Genomic DNA, 18,895 nt, shown 5'->3' on the forward strand with positions numbered 1-18,895 from the left:
ATCAGATTGTTTGCATCTGTGTTTTTATGGAAGAGCGATCATTTGGTTGTTCTGTAATAGAATTGTGTTTGGTGTTTGAGGCCAAATCAGAATTTTTAGCACAAAGCGCGAGTCAGGAATACGTTTGGAATGAGGAAGAGTTCACTTCTGGAGCAGCTCTTGCTTTAATGCAGGATTTTAGTTGTTAGTTTAGTTTTGTGGGTTTTCAGTTCTTCAGTATTTTTTTTGACGTGTGATCGTTCTGACGCTGGCTTCCCGTCTTTTCAGTCCCGTCCCGCTGGCGTTCACATCGTGCAGCGAACCTTTTACCGTCTGTTAGGACCCACTGAGCAAAAACCAGCAGTCATAAAACGTAATGGAGCTGAAACAGCAGAGAAACGAGCAGGTTTCTCTGACGGAAGGAAGACACCTCGTCCCGAACATCTCCCAGAACACGTCTGAAGGCGGTGTCGCGTGTAGCCGGTGTCCCGGGGCGACTGGACGCCAGAAGAACAGGATCAGAGCAGCACTCTGCTGACACCACCCGTCACCCTCCACTTTGACTCTTCTCCTCCTCCTGTGGGCGTGTCCCTTTAGGCTCCTCCTCCTGTGGACATGTCCCGTTAGGCATCTCCACAGCATGTCCTCCTTCTCCATGTCAGTCTATCTTCTTCATCCTCCTCTGTACCACCAGCTGCCCTTCATCCTAGCAGAGACTAATCTGTTGATGACCCTCCGCCGATCCTGAACACCCCGTGACATCGAACCACCTCGAGGTCATCCAGTAACAACACACTTAAAAGCCAGATGGTTTCAATCCACGTCTTGTATTAATTCTGCTCTTACCAAGAAGCCGCGGGGCTGGAATCCCTCCTGCATCAGTGGCCTGATTGACGATCAAAGCAGATTTATCAGAAGATCTCTGAAGGGTAGATCTGTGTTGAAATCATTTCCAGATAACTGATTTGGGCTTGAAACGTCTAAACACTTTAACTTCTTTCTTTTGCTGTAAATTCCAATGCTGATTTTTGATTGTCACTAAATTTGTTTTAAACGATCTATAACGATGTGTAAAATGTTTTTTGGCTCATGGCGCTGCAGCAGATGCCGTCAGCCTTCCAGTGTCTTCCCGTCACCAGCGTGAACTCACTCCAGACGAACTATGAATATTTAATATCCATGATTTGATCATCGTTGTGGAACATGTATTAGTTACGAGAGGCTTCGTCTGATTTGCAACACATGGAAAAGAAAGCCAATGTCATGTCCATAGGAGACGGAGCGTCGTTCACGTCCCAGCGGATCGGCCCCAAAGCGAGGCTCCAGGCGTCTTTATGTCTTCTTGCAATGTGATCGCTGTAAATGTAGCTAAAAAGCACATGTTGGAGGGGAACGTCTGGAGCGGGGGCATCAGACGTGCGTCCCAAGGGCCGCACGGGACGCACGTCTGATGCCCCCGCTCCTCTGAAGGGATCCATCCATAACGTCGGCCGGCGGCGGAAACATTTAAAGATGCACCTTTTCCCTGCAGGGATGTTTTGTGGCTGCCTGCCGCCACTCTGGATCGAGTTTTAGAAAAAGATTTTGTCCATGTTTGTCACAGACGTAAGAATATTAAAAACACAGGCAGTCGCTGCAGCGGCCTACCGGCGTGTCGTGTTGTTGCTTACAGGAAGCCGACCCACGCGACTGAGTGCTAGCGTCACGTGGGCGTCTCCTCTGGTTTGGATTGTTGTCTTTTCATTGGTAGCAAGTGTTTGAACTGAAACTTGCATCACCGCCTCCCTGCTGAGATTCCCCGTCTCCCCCAGCTACAAACGAAATCTCTGCTGTCGCTGAAGAAGACTCCAATTAACGCTTTTCTTTCTTCGCTCTGTGGCTGCTGGCTTTTATTAACAATGCTAATGAGACAGAACGTCGTTCTGTGGTCACCATGAGATCTGATTCACAACTTTAAGCTCTCTAATTACTGATCATTTTGTCATTTTTGGTTTCACACATCACACAATAACCACACAATACATGTCCCTCAATGCTACTGTTTTGTCATTAGAATGTATCTGGAAAGTTGTCCCTGATTCTGATTACAACTTTTTTTTCCCCCAATGTCATTCAGTAAAGTGCAGTAGAACCTCGAGATACAAGCCAGCGCTCTGTCCATATTTTTGTTTGACACAAGAGCAAAAATCAGAGATACAAGTTGTATTTCAGGAACCACTGCTAGTTGGTGGATGGATACGACATCAGCGAGACCGGATCTCATTCTTTACCACGTGTTAGTGGAGCGAGACCGGATCTCGTTCTTTACAACGTGTTGGTGGATGGATACATCAGTGAGACCGGATCTCGTTCTTTACCACGTGTTGGTGGATGGATACATCAGTGAGACCGGATCTCTTTCTTTACCACGTGTTGGTGGATGGATACATCAGTGAGACCGGATCTCGTTCTTTACCACGTGTTGGTGGATGGATACATCAGTGAGACCGGATCTCGTTCTTTACCACGTGTTGGCAGATGGATACATCAGTGAGACCGGATCTCGTTCTTTACCACGTGTTGGTGGATGGATACATCAGTGAGACCGGATCTCGTTCTTTACCGCGTGTTGGTGGATGGATACATCAGTGAGACCGCATCTCGTTCTTTACCGCGTGTTGGTGGATGGATACATCAGTGAGACCGGATCTCGTTCTTTACCACGTGTTGGTGGATGGATACATCAGTGAGACCGGATCTCGTTCTTGTTGGTGGAGTAAAGACGTTGCTCGTATGTGTGTGTTTTTTCATTCTTTATCATTGTTTATGTAACTTATTTATCATTAATTATACACAGGTAAAGTCTGCATTTCTATTGGTTGATAAAAATATGTTGTTGTTGTTTTTTTTTACAAGACTGGAACAGATTAACATCCATCCATCCATCCATCCATCCATCCATCCATCCATCCATCCATCCATCCATCCATCCATCCATCCATCTTCCTCCTCTTATCCGGGGTCGGGTCGCGGGGGCAGCAGCTTAAGCAGGCCAGCCCAGACTTCCCTCTCCCTAGCCACTTCGTCCAGCTCCTCCGGGAGAATCCCAAGGCGTTTCCAGGCCAGCCGGGAGACATAGTCTCTCCAGCGTGTCCTGGGTCGTCCCCGGGGCCTCCTCCCGGTAGGTTAACATGGTTTAGTAAATTTTAAATGTTAAATCTTTGTTTGACCTACAAACGACTTCTCCAGGTTTGAGCTGATTTGGGGCGTCGGTACCACTGGCTGTGTCATGTGACCCGGGCCCAGCAGCCCGGTCTCTTCTCATTGGGGCGTTCTCCTCTTGTCCAGCAGGAAGACGGTAACTGCTGGAGTCTGGGAAACTAGCTGCCCCCCACCCCCAAACATGTGGGCAGAGAGGCTGTCGGTAAATCGCCTGACTAGAAAGAAGACAGGAGAAGGAAGGGAGGAGGAGAAGGGAGGAGGAGAAGAAGGGAGGAGGAGAAGAAGGAAGGAGGAGAAGAAGGGAGGAGAAGAAGGGAGGAGAAGAAGGGAGGAGAAGAAGGGAGGAGGAGAAGGGAGGAGAAGAAGGGAGGAGGAGAAGAAGGGAGGAGGAGAAGAAGGGAGGAGGAGAAGGGAGGAGAAGAAGGGAGGAGGAGAAGAAGGGAGGAGGAGAATGGAGGAGGAGAAGGGAGGAGGAGAAGAAGGGAAGAGGAGAAGAAGGGAGGAGAAGAAGGGAGGAGAAGAAGGGAGGAGGAGAAGAAGGGAAGAGGAGAAGAAGGGAGGAGGAGAATGGAGGAGGACAAGAAGGGAGGAGGAGAAGAAGGGAGGAGGAGAAGAAGGGAGGAGGAGAAGGGAGGATGGCCGGCTGCAGCAGGTACCGTTACGGCTCAGGGGTTGAGTTTTGGTTCTGCGGTCCAGTCGGGGGGGGCTCATGGTAAAGGAGGCGACTCGTCCACAGAGATGAACAGATAAACGTCTGGTGCTTCATCGGGGTCAATGTGGGGCTTCTGTTAGTGGTTAGCAGCTCCATTAGCCCCGCCTTTCACCCCAGACAAACCGAACAAGGTGCAGCTGGCGCCCCTCACACCTGTCCCACTGACGCATCAGCTGGAGGGTTTGAGGCTGCGTCGGGGCGTTTGATTCGTGCATCGGCGTTTCTTATCCTGTGCTGTCGCCTCTCAGAACATAAACTCATGATGTCCTGATGGTGTTACCATCACCTGAAGCCTCACCTGAAGCCTCACCTGAAGCCTCACCTGAAGCCTCACCGGAAGCAGACACGATTCTCCTCTCTCCTTTCAGCCGACCTTCATGTAGGTCCTGTCAGGAGAGCATGCAGCTTCGTCTCTAATGAGGATGGTCTCTCCTCAGCTGACGGCGCTCTGACCCACGTTAGTGGTCTGCCTGCAGTGGGGGGGGGGGCTGGATATATATAATAGCCCGATTTAGAGTCTGAGACACATACTGTGTCAGAAGTTAAAGTCCTGAGCTCCAGGAGGCTGTGACCTTCAGAAACCTTTGATCCGTCTGAAGAACCTCTGGAGTTCTGTTGGCGCTGAGGTGAACTCTGAACTTGCCACGTTTTAATGGCTGAACACCTGTCGAGACTCCGCCTCCTTCCAAACGATTGGTCAGCTGGGGGTGTTTATTCACACCACCTGACGGCGTATTTATTCACACCGCCTGATGGCGTGGAGCGTGATGAAGCGTTATCATCCGTGTGCGTCAACAAGACGTCACGCGTATGTGTGGAGCCCCTCCCAACGCGACGCCATCGATCCGTCTGTTCCTGTAGAGACGTCGGGGGGGGTGTCTCATCCAGTTAGCTTTGTTTCCACTGGGGGGCCTTTGTCCGGAGCTGGACTCGCTGCTGCTGAGGCTCACTGCGATGAGGTGCCTTGCTGAAGGGCACCTTGATGGAAGCGGTGGCGTTTGAAGCTCACAGGTGTCTGGGAGCCTCCAGCCAAACGTCCAGCAGCCTGTCGACCGTCTGTTTTCCAAATCGTCCTCTATTGATCAGGACGTTTTCAAACCGCTCTGACAGGAAGTGCCTTTTTAGCGCGACAATTTTCCTCGGTAAAGTTTTAATGGCAGGTGTCGTGTCAACATCTGGTTCAACAGGTGAAGGTGGGCGACTCCCCATGTGGACGGTCTGCAGCGCTGTAAGACCTTCTTTATTCCTCCAATCATCAGGCTGACCTGTGACGCCTGTCGTAAAGTCACCGATGTAAATAAAATAAAACGTTTAGCTGAGGTCTTCTGATGTGGAGGCCCCGCCCCCAGAGCGCACCTGTGCTGACGTCAGCCGTTCACTGGATTCCCTCTGATAATCTCAGCCCCTCTAATCTGAGATGACCTCAGGAGTGAAATCAGCTCCGTGGGTCCAGCTGTTAAAAACACCAACGAGCTGACCGAGTGTGTGTGTGTGTGTGTGTGTGTGTGTGTGTGTGTGTGTGTGTGTGTGTGTGTGTGTGTGTGTGTGTGTGTGTGTGTGTGTGTGTGTGTGTGTGTGTCTGTGTGTGTGTGTGTGTGTATGTGTGTGTCTGTGTGTGTGTGTGTGTGTGTGTGTGTGTGTGTGTGTGTGTGTGTGTGTGTGTGTGTGTGTGTGTGTGTGTGTGTGTGTGTGTGTGTATGTGTGTGTGTGTGTGTGTGACCATGGACGGCAGACGACGTCTTGAACCCCCTTTTGGTGACGCCGTGTGAGGTGGAGATGGAGGTGGAGGTTTTCTGAAGACAGGAAAAAGTACATAAGACTAAGATAATTATTTGTCCATTCCAATCATACGTAGGTTGAGAGGAGACCAACAATGTCATTGATGATGCAGACAAACAACGTCAGCAGATACTTATGTAACGAGATCTTTGGTAACGACGTCCTGGGAGTCCAGCTAGCCCTCAACTCAACTGTGTGTACGTGGTGGCGGTCACTGGACTCACTGGCAACTGACCACATGTCAAACCAAGCCCATGTCCAACTGACATCAATACATCATCTTCACAAAACACATCATGCAAGTCTGGTGATAAGTTTACTGCCAGAACTCATCTGAGTCCAGGAGAAGCAAAGCCTCTGCCTGACATCCCGGTCAGATAGTCTCTACGACTCTGTCAACTTCTCTAACACATCTGCTGTGTGTATTTTATTATTTTATCTTATTTGAAACATCCCACCACACCACGAACAATGTCGTTAACTTATTTGTGGCTGTCGTCCAGTGTGACGCGTCCGTTGTTGAGTGTGTCATGCTTGTTTTGTCCTGGTGGCGTCCACACGTCACATGTATGTTGTATGACTAGAATACTTCCATCTGCTTTACTGGGGCCTAAATGAATGGACAGACATTGCTGACTTTACAGATATCCTGAGTTTGCATGTCCTCCAATCTGTTTCGATTGTTTTTAGCGTCTTTCAGCTTTGTTTTGGTTTGCTCCCACATGGCAGACAGCAGCAGAGGAGATTTAGCTTTAGCGTTTAGTCGCTGGTGAGGCAGATGTTTCCCCCAACGCCTAAACCGACATGAACCGAGTGTGTCCAGATAATCCCTCGTCCAGCATCTCTCATAGAAATGTTAATCTGCTTGTTTGTTTCTGCTTCAGTAAACTCTGTTTGCAGCACATTCATGAAGTCAGCGTCGTCTCCTGTGATCGGTTTCACAACCATGCAAATTTATCATGATTTATTCATCAATCCATTGTGTGTCTCTGAAAACCCATTTATAATGACATCATTTAAAAAAATGAAACACCTCAGAGTGGAAAAAGTTTTCAGAAAACTGACTTTTATCTTGCATCTGTAGATAATGATTTATTATAATTATTGTTGTCATGTATTGAGTCATTATTTCTAAAATAATGACTGTTTTTATTTCTACTATTTGTGGGAAAGATTCCTTTCATAATTCATTAAGACATTATTTTTATTGGAGGTTTTCTGAAGATGGGACAACATATTTATTCACCAAATCAAATCCGACACAGGACGAGAAGTCGTCCACAGAATCATCGATCTGTGAACGACTGTAAAACAGAGAACTCAGGAACGAGTTAAAGTCACCCCACAGGAGGAAGATGCTTTCATGAAGTCATTTTTATGCAAGATTTCATGTGATGAATAAATGTTTTCTCGCTGCCACATTACCTTCATCATTTACTGGTTACAGAAACGTTCTTCATCTTCATCACGTCGTCAGAAATGAGCTTCAACCCTAAACTGAGTAACTGAGTGGGTTTTTTTCTCCAGGATGACATTTAGGTTGTTGCTTGATTTCTATTAATTGTGTCGTCATTGAATTCACTTCAGTCAGTACGTCACGTCTTCTGCTCTCATTAGTACGCCGATCCTGATTCATGATTTGTGGTTGAGGTGTGTGATCAGCTCTTTGTTATTCCTTCCACAGAAGCGTTCTCCTAATCCTTAATATTGATGCTGCTACTCACAAGTCCACAAGATTTAAATTTGAAAAGATGTAGCCGTCCATGTGTGCACTCTCTCATCTTCATCCCTCGAGATGACCGAAGATCTGTCTTATCTCTGGCTTCCTGCAGCGAGAGCCGGGATCTGGAGGCGAATGTGGAAGTCGGCGGAGACAAGATGAGGTTTTTCAGGAAGCGATCTATGTTCCCCTTCCTCGGCTTCCTCATCACCTTTCTGCTGTTTTTCAACCTTTATCTGGATGATGGATATGTGCTGGTAAGACTTCTCACCTTTGAAAAGGTCAACAGCGTCCATCTTGGAGCACCTCCGTCCAGCTGCTACCCCTGGAGTTCTACTTTTGCTCAGTGTGTTCTGGTTTTTGTCTTTCAAGGAGGCTAAGAAAAGGCAGCTGGGAGAGTCGCTGATCCATCCTGTAAACTCCGAACGATATGTCCACACGTTCAGAGACCTGTCCAATTTCTCTGGGACCATCAATGTGACATATCGTTACCTTGCAGGAATTCCTCTGCCTCGTAAAAGTAAGTGTTCTTTCCTGCCAGAAACTACTTTGACATTTAACAAGAAATGTTTTTTCAATTTCATCCTTAAATGAATAAAATGATTTGTGTTCACAGAATATCTCACCATCGGGCTGTCGTCAGTGAAGAGGAAACGAGGGAACTACCTCCTGGAGACCATCAAGTCCATCTTCGATCAGTCCAGCTACGAGGAACTCAAAGAGATCATGGTTGTGGTCCACCTGGCAGACTTTGACCTGGCCTGGTGTGAAAACCTGGTCCAGGAAATCACCAGGAAGTTTGCTCACCACATCATCGCCGGGCGCCTCCTGGTGATCCAGGCCCCAGAGGAGTTCTACCCATCTCTGGACGGCTTGAAAAGGAACTACAACGACCCGGAGGACCGGGTCCGCTTCCGCTCCAAGCAGAACGTGGACTACGCGTTCCTGCTCAACTTCTGCACCAATCTGTCCCACTTCTACATGATGCTGGAGGACGACGTGCGCTGCTCCAGGAACTTCCTGACGGCGCTGAAGAAGGTGATCACCTCCAGAGAAGGTTCCTACTGGGTGATGCTGGAGTTCTCCAAGCTGGGCTACATCGGGAAACTGTACCACGCCAAAGACCTGCCCCGTCTGGCCCACTTCCTCCTCATGTTCTACCAGGAAATGCCCTGCGACTGGCTCCTCATCCACTTCCGGGGTCTGCTGGCCCAGAAGGACGTGATCCGCTTCAAGCCCTCGCTGTTCCAGCACATGGGCTACTACTCCTCCTACAAGGGAGCAGAGAACAAGCTGAAGGACGACGACTTCGAGGAAGACTCCATAGACATTCCCGACAACCCTCCTGCCAGCCTTCACACCAACATCAACGTCTTTGAGAACTACGACGCCACCAAGGCTTACAGCACGGTGGACGAGTACTTCTGGGGAAAGCCCCCGTCAACAGGAGACTTCTTCGTCATCGTCTTCGGTAAGTCTGCTAAAATCAGCAGGATTAAAATCATCACAGGAACAGAAGACAGACAGAGCGACATTCTTCACCACGGAGCTCTGGAGGTGGGCCAGAAGTCTGTGGACACAAAGCAGGGAAGGCAGTGTTTGTCCTACATCACGCTGGGAGAGTTTAAAGGTGGAAGGATCGAGGTCACCAACGTGGATCATGCCATCGGCTTTGACATTGAATGCGTAAGAATCGTCGTCACTGCTAGTCAGAAAGAGTGGCTCATCATCAGAACTATCAGTTTATGGACCACACAGCCCGTCAGCCCATTTACAAAGTAGTGGAAAGACTTTTAATGATTGAATAATTGTTTTACTTCTGGGAAATGTATTTCTGGGATTCCAATCCATATTTTCTTGGGTTGGTCTAAGGCTTTATTTTCAATGTGATGTATTAAAATGACCAATCTGTACAATTCCAAACCTTTATACTTATATTCACTTTAAAGTCTGTACATAAATTGTTAATACTTCTCTGCAAAGTTGTTCTTACTTTCGTCGCTGCTTCTAATACAAAACCTGTCGTAGAAACTGAGCCCCCCTTCCTTCTTCAGCTAAAAAAAAAAAGGTTAAATTCCCACACAAAATAAATCACAAAATATTATGAATGTCCCAAAATACAAAAACTTCCAGAACTTTCACTCTACCCTTGTACTTTAATCAGTGTGTTGATTTATAGTCACATTTATCCATCACTTCCTCCCTTCTCATTCTGTCTTCGTTGCCTGTCGTGTTCTTTGCTGCCATCTGCTGGTCGTGTATTAATTACCTGGTGAATCGCTGCTTCTTCAGGTGGAGTGAAACGTCCTGGTCCCGGTGTAAAGGTGCAACGACCCTTTAACCTCCTGCAAGAAGAACCGAGAATAGATATAAAGCTGTTAGAACCCTGGGAGGACTCTCCACTCAAGAGTTACCAGCAGGACATTAAGAATGGTGCAGGTGTTACTGCTTCACCTGCCAGGTCACCATTAAAACATCTACGTCTGCTTAGAGACATGAGGCAGAGGAGCAGCAGCAGGTGGACTTCAGTGTTTAATTAGGGAGACTTCTTGCATTAATGCAGATGTTGATGCGCTTTAACTTAAATAAACTGATTATAAGACGGTGCTTTCTTTCAGGTCGTGGAGACACGTTGGACGCTGACAGATCCCGTGTGACCCAACGAGATGCAGAAAGTACGCAGTGACGTCATGCTAATAAAAATCACAGACAGGTGTTATAATGTGAGCATAGACTCTTCAGTGGGACTGGTGTCTCTGCCCCCCCCACCTGTCCTGGTCGCCAGTGAAGCAGATGGTTCATCTGCAGACAGAGCCAAACCCAGAGAGAATATGGTGGTGAAAAACAAAAAAATTCCACCATCAGACAAATCATCTAGATGTCAGTGTGTTTCTCCATCACATCAGGCTCCAGCTGATGGTCTGCTGGAACATTTCAGTCCACACAGTGGCTTTGAGATGCCGTTCTCTTGATCTCCTGCTTCTAGATTAGCCTCCTCTTATGTGCCCCTAGGTGACGGTCTTGCCTTCTGGTGCCATCCAATTTCCTTCATCCTATTTCTCTGCACATTCTATTCTCTGCCTCCTCCTCTCTATTTCATTTAGCAAGTGCTGCCTCCTCTTCCTCCTCAGTCTGCCATCATCTTCCCACCTACAGACGTGAAAACAGATCGTGGACAACCCCTGTCGGGTCAGACAGAGTGAAGAGGGACGAACATCTGCCGGCATTAATGTACAAGAACGCTTTAATCTGAGAGACGCCCGTAATGAGTGTGTGTGTGTGTGTTTGTGTGTGTGTACGTGTGTGTGTGTGTGTGTGTGTGTACGTGTGTGTGTGTACGTGTGTGTGTGTTTGTGTGTGTGTACGTGTGTGTGTGTGTGTGTGTGTGTGTGTACGTGTGTGTGTGTGTGTGTACGTGTGTGTGTGTTTGTGTGTGTGTGTACGTGTGTGTGTGTGTGTGTACGTGTGTGTGTGTTTGTGTGTTTGTGTACGTGTGTGTGTGTTTGTGTGTGTGTACGTGTGTGTGTGTGTGTGTGTGTGTGTGTGTGTGTGTCCAGCAGACACGCAGCAGTGTGATAAAAACTTTTCCTTGACGATCAAATTCTTGGATGTATTTTACAGAATCAAATAGAATTACTGGATTTCAAACTAAAATAATATCAAATAAGTGTTAACATGTGAAATTCTGTCAGATTGAAGTAAATAAAATATCAATGAGATGTTATGTCTGCCTTTTAACCAGACCGATTCCTACAACTCCGTGTCAGGACATTTTATCCACCTCATGGTTTTATTACATAAGGACAGTATAAAATAATACACCATCAGCAAAGGCGTTACTGTCATATTAAATAACATCATTAGATTAAAATCAATTTGAACAATGAAAGCTCAATGCTATCACTTCTACATGCACCGTCATTAACCTCAATAGTCTGCGGAAGAAACGCTTTGCTCAAACCGAGGAAAATAAACTCGGTCAAAATCAGACGATTACACCAAGTTCTAGACTTTGGTCATATTGTAATTAACTAGTCAGCTGAGTGAGTTCTCAATTGCTGGGATTTTCCAGACGCGATCATGTGATCAACCCGGAAACCGGACTGACGTCCAGAGAAAGAGAGTCGTGTTCTTGAACGCAACTCGTACACCCAGGCAGTGACGTCGGGGGCGCGCAATGCCGTCATCAAACTGCGACTGTGTAGTGTCAACAAAGCAAAAAGCTAACAGCCGAGCTGCTTGTGAAGTTCGGTAAGATAACAAGTTTCATTGATATTTAATCAATCATCTTAATAAATATTAATCACGTTAGATACACTAACGAGCTGCTCCTCCGTACAAACCGCTGAGAATCGGTTGTTTCGCTGCTGCTAAGATGAGCCAAACGGGATGGGAAGCTGCTGCTAGCTGCTGCCCGAAAAATGATGTCACCCGATTTAAATGAAGTCAAAACAAGAACCGGTTCAGTTTGGAGTCGAACCGTAACGTGGTAAATAAGTCAGGGTAAATCATAAGTCAGGGTAAATCATAAGTCAGGGTAAATCATAAGTCAGGGTAAATCATAAGTCAGGGTAAATCATAAGTCAGGGTAAATCATAAGTCACAGTGTCTCGTATTTGTTCTTCTTACACGCTAAAAAAGATTTACGTTGTTAAATGCTGTCAGTTTCGTCAGGAAGTGTTGAAGGAGAAAGTTTCTGATGTCAGCGCTTCGCCGTTAGCTTTAACCGTTAGCTTTAACCGTTAGCTTTAGCCGTTAGCTTTAGCCGTTAGCTTTAGCCGTTAGCTTTAGCCGTTAGCTTTAGCCGTCCGTTCTGTTTAAAACGAGGTAAGTGGAGATAAATATATCTAAACAACATTTAGATGTTTCTGGTTCAGAAGAATTCTGCTCCGTGACCCTGTTCACCGGGACTCATCCGGTCCAGCATCTCGAGGAGCTTTAGTTCTCAGAGATGCTGTCAGACCTGCAGGACATCAAGCAGGTTCAAACATGTCAGGTGTACAAGTGGAGGCCTCAGCTGTGACAGTAATGACCTTATTATATTATATTATATTATATTATATTCTACATGTGTCTTTGGCAGTCTGTATTCACACAGATTGTTCCAGACTTTTCTGCTACAACTGACACCTCCAGAATTTAAATGATTCAAAAACAAAGAAATGCTGTGGAAACTCTTAATTTTGTAAGAAAGGAATCTATGAGAAAATCACAGCTTGTGCCTTCATTTCCCAGCAGGCAGTGTGATCTGGAGGAGCTTCCTGTTCCTGCGGCTGACGGGATGGGCCAGCAGCTCTCGGGTCAGGCGGTGATGACCCGTCTGCCGGAGAAGCTGCTCAAACACGCCGGACTCGTTCGTGACAGCGGATACCTGACTTACGAGGAGTTTCTGGCCCGAGTGGCTGAACTCAATGATGTGTAGGTGTCCTCTGGAAATACTCAGCTGAATATGTGTTTACATTGGATGTGTCTTTACGATTTGGTAAATAGAATTTCAAACAGTATGGGATACTCAGCTACTTTCTCTCTGCTGGTTCTCTCTCAGGACGGCTAAGCTGGCAGCTGGGCAGCAGAAACACCTTCTGTTTGAGGTCCAGCCGGGATCTGACGCCACGGCCTTGTGGAAGGTGGCGGTCAGGGTTCTGTGCACCAAGGTACCGCCATCGTTCCTTCACATGTTCCTCCAGCAACACAACCATCAGCAGACATCAAGCCTCCTTCATGAAGGAGACACAGACTGACCCTGAAATCCAAGTTTTCAGCCCAGTCTGCCTTTTGGATTGATTTGTTTTTATAATTTAATCAGTCTTCCTTGATAGCATTTCTGTTCTCTATACTTGAGTTATTAAATTACATTAAAATCTTTATTGCTAAAACTATGCGATGTGTTGATAGAAGAGTTTCAGCTAAAATGAAAGGAAAGGTGTACAAAACTGTGGTGAGACCAGCGATGTTGTTTGGTCTAGAGACAGTGTCCCTGAGGAAAAGACAGGAGACAGAGCTGGAGGTAGCAGAGATGAAGATGCTGAGGTTCTCTCTGGGAGTGACCAGGATGGATAGGATCAGGAATGAGTACATCAGAGGGACAGCACATGTTGGAGGTTCTGGAGATAAAGTCAGAGAGGCCAGACTGAGATGGTTTGGACATGTCCAGAGGAGAGATAGTGAATATATTGGTAGAAGGATGCTGAGTTCTGAACTGCCAGGCAGGAGGCCTAGAGGAAGACCAAAGAGGAGGTTTATGGATGTAGTGAAAGAGGACATGAAGGTAGTTGGTGTGAGAGAAGAGGATGAGAAGACAGGGTTAGATGGAGGACACTGATTGGCTGTGGAGACCCCTGAAGGGAAAAGCCCAAAGGAGAAGAAGATTGCTAAAACTATGCAGTTAATTCCCATGAGCTTATTTTTAACAGAAAATCTGCTAAACAAATGTTTTTTCATTGAATACAGAGTTGATCCACTGGGTTTTTCTTGTAAACACAAAAGTGGTAGAATACCATTGAGGGGTTGCATCATTCAGTACTTTTCTTTGTGGAGAACAAAGGAAGTATGAAGTTATTGGAGGCTGAATTATTTCACATTGCCCACCCGATAGAGTCGTGCTTCTTTTTCACGCGCGTCCCCTGACAGTAGTCAGGATTGAGATGTTTCAGACAGATTGAATGACATAAACAGCGTTATTGGTCGTCTGTCCTTCACTGGTTTGAGGCCAGCTGCTTGGGACAGGGCAGCACTGTGGTCGCACACGATGGTTGTCATGGCTCCCTACAGGGGTATTAAAGGACTGCTTTATTGTTTATTTACAGATCAACAAGGAGAACGGCATGCTGGAAGCATCGCGAATCATGAACCTGTACCAGTTCATCCAGCTGTACCGGGACATCACCAGCCAGGCTGCAGAGGTTCTGTCTGCTGAGGGGCCCCCCGAGGGCCCCACCGAGGGCCCGTCAGCCCAGCTCCCCTCCACAGACTCCTGCCAGGCCAGCATGTGGATGGGCAGGTAGGGGTCGTCCAGGTGTGGCTCAGCCTGACAGACACACAGTTAAGATACTGTGTGAAGAAACAGTTCTGTAATGACTTCAGTAGCTCCACCTACAGGTGGGGGCACTTCACCGTTTGGTGAACCAAATCACTTCAGTTTCATTAAAACTGGCCAGACAAACAGACATTTAAAGTTTGGCTTTTTATAACACTGAAGATATTTACCTGAGTCAGTTTTTAGAACGATTTATCCAACTTCATGTGTTTGTCTCCAAAAGTAGCGTCACTGTTAACGTCTGGCTCCTGTGTGTGTTTGTGTGTGTGTGTGTGTGTGTGTGTGTGTGTGTGTGTGTGTGTGTGTGTGTGTGTGTGTGTGTGTGTGTGTGTGTGTGTGTGTGTGTGTGTGTGTGTGTGTGTGTGTGTGTGTGTGTGTGTGTGTGTGTGTGTGTGTGTGTGTAGAGTGAAGCAGCTGACTGACGAGGAGGAGTGCTGCATCTGCATGGACGGGAGGGCAGACCTCATTCTCCCGTGTGCACACAGCTTCTGTCAGAAGTGTATCGATAAATGGTAATAATAACACACACACTCAGCTCTAATAACACACACACACACACACACACACACACACACACACTCAGCTCTAATAACACACACACACAGCTCTAATAACACACACACACACACACACTCACACACACACATAGCTCTAATAACACACACACACACACACACACAGCTCTAATAACACACACACACACACACGCACACACACACACACACACACACACACACACACACACACACACACACACACACACCTGTAATAGCACACACACTTGTGTTTCTGCAGGAGTGGACACAGCAGAAACTGCCCCATGTGCCGCCTACACGTGACGGCTGCCAGTGAATCATGGGTAATGTCTGACTTCCCGACTGAGGGCGACATCGCTGGTTACATCCTGAACTTGGCGGATGATGCCGGCCACCCTCACAGGCCTTAGCACACACTCCTTCACACACACCCCTGAGCCGGTAGAGGACCAGGGAAGAACCCGTACAACAAAACGTCACTTTCACCTGGGGAGAGAACTTTTTTTCCTGTGGGGTAAAAACCTGGGGCAGCAGGGTCTCCTGCTCTTTAAGGCCACAAGGGTGGAAAATGAAACAGTCCAAAAAAAGTCTTCAGATGTTCTTTGTTTCAAGTTTATTTATTTTTATATAGCCCAGATTCGCAAACAATGTCTCAAAGGGCTTAAACCACACCAACCACACCTGTTCCCCAGGCGTGGTTGGTGTCGTGCTCCATGACCGCTTCTGGTTCTATGTTCAGTATCTAATCTGCTGGATTAAATCCTAACTCATTCATGTAATTTTCAGAATAACCAGAAATCCAGTATTTCCAGGTTTGTTTCATTGACGGTGAAGAAGATGCTGTCACATCAATGGTTTTACATGCTCCTCCTACAGGGGGCGCTACATGAGAAGGTCAAGAGTTTCACTTCTGTGTGAGAAACACAAGCCTACTGTCTCCAGCTGTTAGTTTAGTTTAGCATGAAGTGTTGAAATGGGTGGAAACAACAATCCAGGTCCTTAAACCTCCTGAATCCCCTCTGAAGCACCAACACACATTTAGATTGGTTTTTAGGGTTAGGGTTAGGATTAGGGTCAGGATTAGGGTTAGGATTAGGGTCAGGATTAGGGTTAGGGGTTAGGGTCAGGATTAGGGTTAGGATTAGGGTCAGGATTAGGTTCAGGATTAGGTTCAGGATTAGGTTCAGGATTAGGGTCAGGATTAGGATTAGGGTCAGGATTAGGGTCTGGGTTAGGTGGGACTGCTGAACAAAAGACAAATTTTTTCCAGTTTGACCCAAAAACCTTTCTCTTCTGCTTCAGCCACAGATATAACAGACGGTTTCTGACAGATGTGTTTCCCACCCTGTAAACTTCAACCTACATGTTTCCATCACATGATGTGTAAAATTTTTGTGATCCGATGTTCAGAGTTCCAGTTTAGAACGTGATTGTCTTTCTGGGGATAAATATTTAATTTTTTATGATTTCTGTGATGATTTATGGTATAAAAGCCATAAATTGTCATCAGTGCTGTTTTAATCTTTTTAACGATGCACAGTGGTATGAAAACGTTTGGGCACCCCTGATAATTTTTCAGATTTTCCTTTATAAATCACTGGTTATTCGGATCAACAATTTCAGTTAAATACATTATATAGCAGACAAACACAGTGATGTTTGAGAAGTGAAATGAAGTTTATATGATTTACAGAAAGTGTGCAATAATTATTTAAACTAAAGTAAGCAGGTGCAGAAATTTTAGCACCCTTGATGTTTTATTGATATGAATAACTTTAGCACCAATTATTGGAACAAAAAAAATAGTTAAGTGAAGCTCATTGACCGTTGACCTACATACAAAGGTGAAGTTAATCATGAGAAAGGGTAGTTGGCCAGTTGTAAGTTTGATGTCCTTTTTGCATTTTCTATGAAGAGCGCAACAGAGGAGTCTCAAAACAACTCACATGACCTGAAAACAAAGATCGTTCAACATCATGCTTTAGGGGAAGGATGCAAAAAGCTAGCTCAGAGATTTCTGCTGTCAGTTTCCACTGAGAGGAACGTAGTGAGGAAATGGAGGAACACAGGAACAGTTCTAGTTAGGGTCCGGATTGAAAGGCCCAGAAAAATATCAGATAAGCAGAGGCGACGGATGGTGAGAACAGTCAGTCATCTCACAGACCAGCTCCACAGACCTACAACATCATCTCTCTGCAGATGGTGTCACTGTGCATCGTTCAACTACTCGACACACGTTGTGCAAAGGGATGCTCTGTGGAAGAACGACGTGGGAGAAACAGTCTGCACACATGACAGTCTCTTGAGGTGTGTTCAAGAACATTTGGACAAACCAGCTTCAGTTTGGAATGAGGTTCTCTGTACTGATGGAACTAATGTTGAGTTATTTAAACATAAGACGCGGTACGCATCGCAGATGAAGAAAACAGCGTTATAAAAACAAACACTTGATTCAAACGTGGTGCATTTGTGGTGGTTCCATCATGCTGTGGGGGTGTGTCCAGTGGCATTCTTATTAAAGGTCACATGGATTCCAGTCCATATCAGCAGATTCTAAAAATGTTTAAGAATCAGTGACGGGGCCGGATATGTCAACAGGACAGCGACCCTAAGCGCTGTTTAGATTCTACTAAGACATTCATGCAGAGGAACAAGTAAATGTTCTGGAATAGACATCTCACTCCTGGACCTGAACATCAAAAATTTGTGGTGTGATATAAAGCGGGCTGATCATGCTGGTAACCATCAAACTAATCCAACTGGAGAAGTGTTGTGAAGACAAATCGTCAAAAATACTTTCAAACAAAATTTAAACCCTCATTGGAAGCTCTAGACTGAATTCAGAGACTGTTTTTCTGAAAAAACAGGCTCTACTAAATATTGATGACATTTTTGTCTCCAGGTGCCCAAATTTATCCACCTGCCTACTTTTGTGTACGTAATTATTGCACACTTTTTGTAAACCCTATAAACTTCTGTGTTCATCTGATCGGATTTATTTAACTGGAATTGTTGATTCAAACCAGTGATTTATAAAGGAAAATGTGGAAAACTTTTCATCCCACTGTAACTCTACTGAGTTCTTTTGAATCCTTTTGCTGTAGACATGTTTTACTTTACATTTGTCTGCTTTGGGTTAGGGTTAAAGGTTAGGGGTTAGGGATTCACGGGGGCCGGCAGCTCTGAAGCTAAAAGTTGTGATTTATCAAAACTGTGTCCTAAAGAATTTTATAAAATGTGAAAATATAGAACACTATTTTAGATTATTTCAACATGCTATGATGAAGAATTCTAATTAAGTATTTAGATAATTTATTAAAATACATTTTCATTGTTTTCCAAACATAAAACATCTCCAAACAATTGTTGAAGCCTTTTCATTGGACAGACGCGTTTTCCTGTAGATATTTAATTTATGTTCATTTAATACTTGCTAAACATGTGGTTCTAATTTGACTGGAGGTAGTTGTTGGTTGATAGTGCTGACACATATTGTTCTCTTTACATTGTCTTGGTGACTGTACACAACAACAGATGATTTGACCTCTGGTGGAATCCTCCGAGTGGAGCTGAGATCAGACACAAAACGTCTGTTTGGCTCATTTAAAATACCGTACATGAGACAAGGTTGTAATTTATGATTATATAAGATTTAAGGCATGAAAATGATTACAATACTGTTTTCTTATGGACAACTGTATATCATGAATGAGTGTAAAGAGCTGCTGTGAAATTATTTCATCCTTACTGTATTACCCTGAAAAAGTAGATTCTCACTTTGCACTTTATGATCAGTGACAGAAGGCTGAAACCACTTCACAGCTTTTATTTGCTTAATTTTTAAAAATGCCTTGTTTACAGTTCATGGAAGTATTTTTAATCCTATTTTAATGTGCAAAGTATGACATGAAGTAAAAACTAATATGCTATTA

The 18,895-nt window shown here is 45.5% G+C and overlaps 2 protein-coding genes across 9 annotated transcripts in view; both read left to right on the top strand.

Annotated features, from left to right (window-relative positions):
- The window catches only part of LOC137593508 (alpha-1,3-mannosyl-glycoprotein 4-beta-N-acetylglucosaminyltransferase C-like), a 40,495-nt gene extending 31,131 nt beyond the window's left edge, over nucleotides 1–9,364 (top strand). For 4 of the 6 annotated variants that reach the window (XM_068312267.1, XM_068312270.1, XM_068312269.1 and 1 more), the window contains 3 exons: nucleotides 7,504–7,648; nucleotides 7,764–7,911; nucleotides 8,008–9,364. In XM_068312267.1, the coding sequence (XP_068168368.1) occupies nucleotides 7,504–7,648; nucleotides 7,764–7,911; nucleotides 8,008–9,173 (1,459 nt within the window). In that variant the 3' untranslated portion in view covers nucleotides 9,174–9,364. Of the gene's footprint in view, nucleotides 1–1,421; nucleotides 3,140–5,648; nucleotides 6,090–7,355; nucleotides 7,649–7,763; nucleotides 7,912–8,007 lie in introns of those variants that run through there. The other 2 variants (XM_068312272.1, XM_068312268.1) reach the window with 2 other exon arrangements.
- Nucleotides 9,365–11,556: 2,192 nt separating this feature from the next.
- rnf141 (ring finger protein 141) lies at nucleotides 11,557–18,895 on the top strand. 3 transcript variants are annotated; one of them, XM_068313962.1, is made up of 6 exons: nucleotides 11,557–11,642; nucleotides 12,627–12,809; nucleotides 12,937–13,045; nucleotides 14,198–14,391; nucleotides 14,832–14,939; nucleotides 15,223–18,895. In XM_068313962.1, the coding sequence occupies exons 1-6, from the start codon at nucleotides 11,569–11,571 to the stop codon at nucleotides 15,371–15,373; spliced, it is 819 nt and encodes a 272-aa protein (XP_068170063.1). In that variant the 5' UTR covers nucleotides 11,557–11,568; the 3' UTR covers nucleotides 15,374–18,895. The 3 variants fall into 3 exon arrangements, with proteins under 3 accessions (XP_068170063.1, XP_068170064.1, XP_068170065.1); XM_068313963.1 differs by having other exon boundaries at nucleotides 11,589–11,642; nucleotides 12,630–12,809; XM_068313964.1 differs by lacking the exon at nucleotides 11,557–11,642 and adding an exon at nucleotides 11,899–12,416.

The sequence above is a fragment of the Antennarius striatus genome, chromosome 4 (genome assembly GCF_040054535.1).
Source record: "Antennarius striatus isolate MH-2024 chromosome 4, ASM4005453v1, whole genome shotgun sequence".
Taxonomy (NCBI): domain Eukaryota; kingdom Metazoa; phylum Chordata; class Actinopteri; order Lophiiformes; family Antennariidae; genus Antennarius; species Antennarius striatus.

Bases quoted from the DNA above. Each gene is read 5' to 3' on its own strand.
- rnf141 (XM_068313962.1), top strand. From the start codon at position 11,569: ATGCCGTCATCAAACTGCGACTGTGTAGTGTCAACAAAGCAAAAAGCT. The intron at 13,046-14,197 runs GTACCGCCATCG...GTTTATTTACAG, and splicing joins TCAGGGTTCTGTGCACCAAG to ATCAACAAGGAGAACGGCAT. The intron at 14,940-15,222 runs GTAATAATAACA...GTGTTTCTGCAG, and splicing joins CAGAAGTGTATCGATAAATG to GAGTGGACACAGCAGAAACT.